Source organism: Atta cephalotes (genome assembly GCF_000143395.1).
Source record: "Atta cephalotes unplaced genomic scaffold scaffold00033, whole genome shotgun sequence".
Classification (NCBI taxonomy): Eukaryota; Metazoa; Arthropoda; class Insecta; order Hymenoptera; family Formicidae; genus Atta; species Atta cephalotes.
In genome coordinates this window covers 309405-314585 of record NW_012130097.1, presented here as the reverse complement: position 1 = coordinate 314585, position 5181 = coordinate 309405, and the positions used below count along the sequence as shown (strand labels likewise).

Genomic DNA, 5181 nt, shown 5'->3' with positions numbered 1-5181 from the left:
CTCTCTCTCTCTCTCTCTCTCTCTCTCTCTCTCTCTCTCTCTCTCTCTCTCTCTCTCTTTCTCTCTCTCTTAAGAGATTTTTTAATAATTATGTAAGGAAAATATAATTAATGCAAAAATGAATAACCCACCTTCAAGTCAAAACTTTAGTATGAAACCGTTTATTAAAAGGCAGACACAAAAGAAAGGCATTTAATAATGAAAATGCAAGTCATAGAAATTGCGCTTTTGGAAGTTACGAGATTATAAGAAATACAAGAACAGGAAAGAAATATATCTAAGAAATATCTTAAAAAATTGGTTTCTTTAGAGAAAAATTTCTTTAGAGATTAAAAATTTATGATTCTTTAAATTACTAAAGTTTAGAACATTAATTACTTAACTCACCCGTTATATGATCGAATGGCTCATACTGACCGCCCGCGGATCCATAGCTATCGAATGCACCGTCCTCGTTCGGATCGAAGTATTTTCTGCAAAGGCGATGATTGAATTAAGTCATATAATCGAATTTATGCGAAAGAAGCCACTTAATAAGAACGTACCTTCCTCTAGTTCCATCGATCGCTCTGCGTGACAGGAAGCTCCGCGAAACTCCATGTTCAAGACTCCGCTGAACGATGCACAAAACCGTCGTCACGAGACCTGTACACGAAAGACAGAATCTATGTATAAATCGCTTGCAACAATTGCGTAATTGTGCTGGAACGAATATCATAGAATTACAGATTGTGAAGTCATTGAAAGAATTTCGTGATTCGATTAAAATATATATACAATTTAAAATTTAAAATTCTCTAACACCAGACTGGCCTTCATTTATTGTAGACTGTAATTTACCAGTTCTGTCCAGAATTTGTAATTCTGAATATTGCCTTGTATATAGCATTCACGTTTATTGCTTTCCGCTTTCTCAAGAGATAGAAATCTTGGATATTTATTGGATTGATTTAAACAATCCAGCAAATATATTTATCGTGTCACAAATACATGTGTACATTGTTGGAAAATTGGTGTTAACATCAATTTTCTAACGGTGTATATTTACACTTGGAAAGAATAGTTTTACTTAAAGAGAGAAACCTAAAATATAACCATAAAAATGTGAAAATAATTTTATTTGGACCAAGAATAATTATATAAGACGCTTAAACTGGTTACTAGAATGTTAAAAAAACTTTTTACAGCATTCTCATCAATGTTTAAAATGTTATATAATTGTTTTGATTAAAAAAAAAATATTTTTAGAAAAATATTTTTCTATCTAGCTAAATTTAGATATCTTCAATAAAACTTCTTTCTGTGCAAACTATAACATATTATAATTCTAAAAGAATGAAATTCAGTTAAGTTTCATTATTAAAGGAAAATCTCATTGTTTTTCATTTAGATAATGAGTTATAAGCCATCTCTTTGATTCATTCTTGTGAAGCGTTGTAACTGATCACTAAATATCGCTCGATTTTGATTTCGTAATCGGCGTGGCGTGAAAGGTCGTTCGGGATAGAACATCTCCACGATCTTGTATTTTTGAGGCCACGCTGAAAATTGAACTCGCGCTCTATGATCGTATTAAGCAAGGTATCTCTTAATTCACGATTGACCGTGAATGATCATCGATGTCACGACTCGGCAATTGAGCCCAAGAAACTCGAATCTTCCATAAGGATAACACGAGTCTTACATGACCTCTCCGCTTGATTTATTATGGCGAAAGAGTTTGATTCTATCTCATTATTCATATTTGCGCTTAAATGATCGATGCCGCATCCTTGTAGTATTGTCACGACATTTCTTGCGAATAAGCAAGCTCGTTCTCTTGAATCAGTGACTTGAGTCAGCTTTCTGTGGCATTTCGAAAAGCGAGAGATAATTGTCATTGCATTATATAACGTACGTTATATAATTATACAACATAATTTAATATTACGCAATATAGCATGATAATATTCGAGGGCTCTTGCTGATCATTTAGATGACGCCAATGAAATCACGTTTCTCTGGTTACAATGTGCAACTTTGTCTTCTCAACAATTCTCTTTACTATAAAAACTGAATGGATGAAAACTTTAATTGCTATTAACTCGCATAGGATTGGATTTTCTTTACTAACAACTTAGAAGAGACGAAACGTTGATTGCAATGCTTAGTTTATGTATTATTACATGTCTGCCATATAAAGCTGTCGAAGCTTGATGTCCTCCGTAATTTCGTTGTCATTATCCATAGTCAGCAATATGTGAAATCTTTTGAAAGATCGACAGGCCGACAATATCCACTTTATAAAATGATGTTCTTAAACACACACATGCTCGTTCATTGTGACTGCCATTCTCAATGGCATTAAAAGGACGCAAAGGCCACGAGAAATTGGCACGACAAAGACCGGTGGTCGTGATAGAGCGAGCTTATTCGGTGTTACAAATCGCTTCATCTGCGAAAAATCGCCCGTGAATTTATTTTCTGCCTCACTTGTCGCGAAATTAATGATCAGATGATTCAAAAAGATATGATACACAAAACGACGCGACCTCCGAGAGAAAATCAGTAATTTGCAATAACAGCAGAACGAGACGAGTAATTAGTGGCGTCAATTTCCGGTGGCGAAAGTGTCCCCGCAAACAACGCTTTTTTAATATTCGCATCGCTGAGAGGCTCAAGATAAATCGGATTTCACGGTACCTCCACTTCAAATAGTTGCCCGAATAAATTTAACTGCTGCTGATGACTTCTTGCGTCAAGCACTCGCGAATAAGATACTTTAAATTTATACCGAATTCACTTGCATTATTCTAAATTAGTGCATATTAAAAGTTGCTATAATATACAGCAAATGTAAAAGTAATTTAAATGTAAAAGTAATTTAAACGATTAAATATACTGTAAAGGAATTACATGTAAAATTATAACAATTATATGATGGATAATTTTGGGACTCATTAAAAATATATATACGTATACACACGCGTAAAATTACGACATATAAATAAAATTATTATTCTTGAATTTATAAAAATATTAACAAAAGCAAAAATATACAGTTAATTAGGTCAAGAGAGATAAATTAAATTTAATTATATCAATGTCTTAGAAATTCTATGTTTCGCAATCTCTAATTCTATATTTTTTAACAAAAGTATTCGAAATCAGGAAATTTTCATAAACTTGAGATGGACATGCTTCATCAAGCAAATCCAAGTAATTCAGCGCATCCATGTAATATTATTAGCACCATCATGAGCTTCATACACGTCCAACATTTTAATCAAAGCGCCGACGTGATTCGCACGTGAGCAATAAAATTCTTCACGGCAATTGCTGCAATTTACACGGTGCATTTATAAACGCACACGTGAATGCATTAAATTGTCGAAATTATTGTAAAAAACATAATAATAATTTCGATGTGCGTAATATTTCGATGTCATAGAGAGATTTAATTTATGAGTGATTACTCGATGTTCTTTTGCATATTGCGTGAACGTCATCTTGAGTTTGTATGAATGGATCGTCACGGCGAAATGTGGATAAATGGTATTTTCTTAATTATAACTAGATCGTGGTCGACCAGTTCTTGTCAATGATTGATTAAGTTTGCTACCGATGCAAAGATGGCTGAGAAAAGGCTATCTTTCGTTGCGTAATATCCGCGAGTGTAATAGATGGAGAGGAAGAGAAAAGTTCTTCATAAATTAAATTCTTCATGAATAGTATTATAGGAATACTTTATGACTTTAGTTTTCTCTCACGATTAGCCTCTGATAATTTATTTATCCGATAGAATCTAATTGCAGCAACTAATAATATTTCTTATTATGTGTAATACTTTGTATATAAATATTTTAATTTTAAATTAACAGATTGAAATAATGTAAACGCTAAAATCTTTGATCTCTCGATGGCTCATTTGAATAATAAGAAGATTTTACCTTACAACAATTTTTTATTCAAACAATTTCTTTTCTTTAACTTTTATCTTAACTTTTTCCTTACACAAAAGTTTTTAGATATTCGTTAATTCTTAATTCATGTTCACAATTTTAATTAACATGTTCTACTATTTTATAACAGAAAGAAAATTTAATCCGCTAAATGATTAGAATTACATAAAAAGAATGATTTTGTTGAAATATTTATAAATTTAGATAAGTACAAATTTAAAAATTATTTTGATGGCCCGTTAAAATATATGAAAATATAATATAGAGAACTCATGCATGATGAGAAATGTTGTAAAAATTGATATGCTAACAATTAGTTTGAACAACCTTTATAATTATTTTAATGATAAAATGAAAAATTTATTTTTAATCTATATTTACACTGAAAGAAAAAATTGTTGGCTGCAACAATTTAGACAGTAAAATATGATATAGCATTTTTATATGGCTACAACAATCAATTTTTGATTATAGCAATAAATTTTTAGTTAGTCTATCTGCAATGTCAGTATATGATTTCGATAGACTAACGCAACTAAAAATTTGCTGCTGCATAGCATAAAAATGCTATGCCATATTTTATTATCTAAATTGTTGCAACAACCAATCTTTTTTTCATTGTAGTTAAATTTTTACACAGAAAAGAATAATGTTGTATTAACAACATTAATTAATAGCAGTTTCTAATTTAAAATATCTTAAAATATCTTAAAATATTAATTTAATAACAATTAAAACAATTAAATAACGTTTTATTAAAGCATCGCATTTTGTTTCGTTAATACTTATTAAACCATAAATAAATAATAAGATTATTTTCATTTAGCTCTATTGGCTAATATCATTAATACATCTTTATTTTTCGTAAACAAAACAATCTTTTCCGTATATTTTAATCTATCTTAATTTTAATCTATCTTAACAATTTTTATAAATGTATAAAATACAATTAACTGTGTGTTTAAGAATTAAAATGTAACGTTACTGATAAAATATTTAATAAATTATATCAGTCAAATTATATCATGAGTATTAGAATTTTTTTTATTATTAAATGATGATGAAATCATTTCTTTTTTCTATAAAAAATCAACATTTATTTTGTGAATATGTATATATATATATATATATATATATATATATAACTTACGTATAGCATATATTAGTAACGTAAGTTATAAGTAATGCTTCCGTTATTTAGTTAATTTTCTTTGTTTAATTTAAATAAATTAAAACTCTT

At 29.7% G+C, this 5181-nt stretch overlaps 1 protein-coding gene across 1 annotated transcript in view; it reads right to left on the bottom strand.

Moving 5' to 3' along the window:
* Positions 1-5181, bottom strand: part of LOC105621437 — a 16431-nt gene that overhangs the window by 8390 nt on the left and 2860 nt on the right. Inside the window, exons 3-4 of the mRNA XM_012202906.1 lie at positions 546-645; positions 388-473 (exon numbers count right to left, since the gene is read on the bottom strand). Of these exons, the coding sequence (XP_012058296.1) occupies positions 388-473; positions 546-645 (186 nt within the window). The remainder of the gene's footprint in view (positions 1-387; positions 474-545; positions 646-5181) is intronic.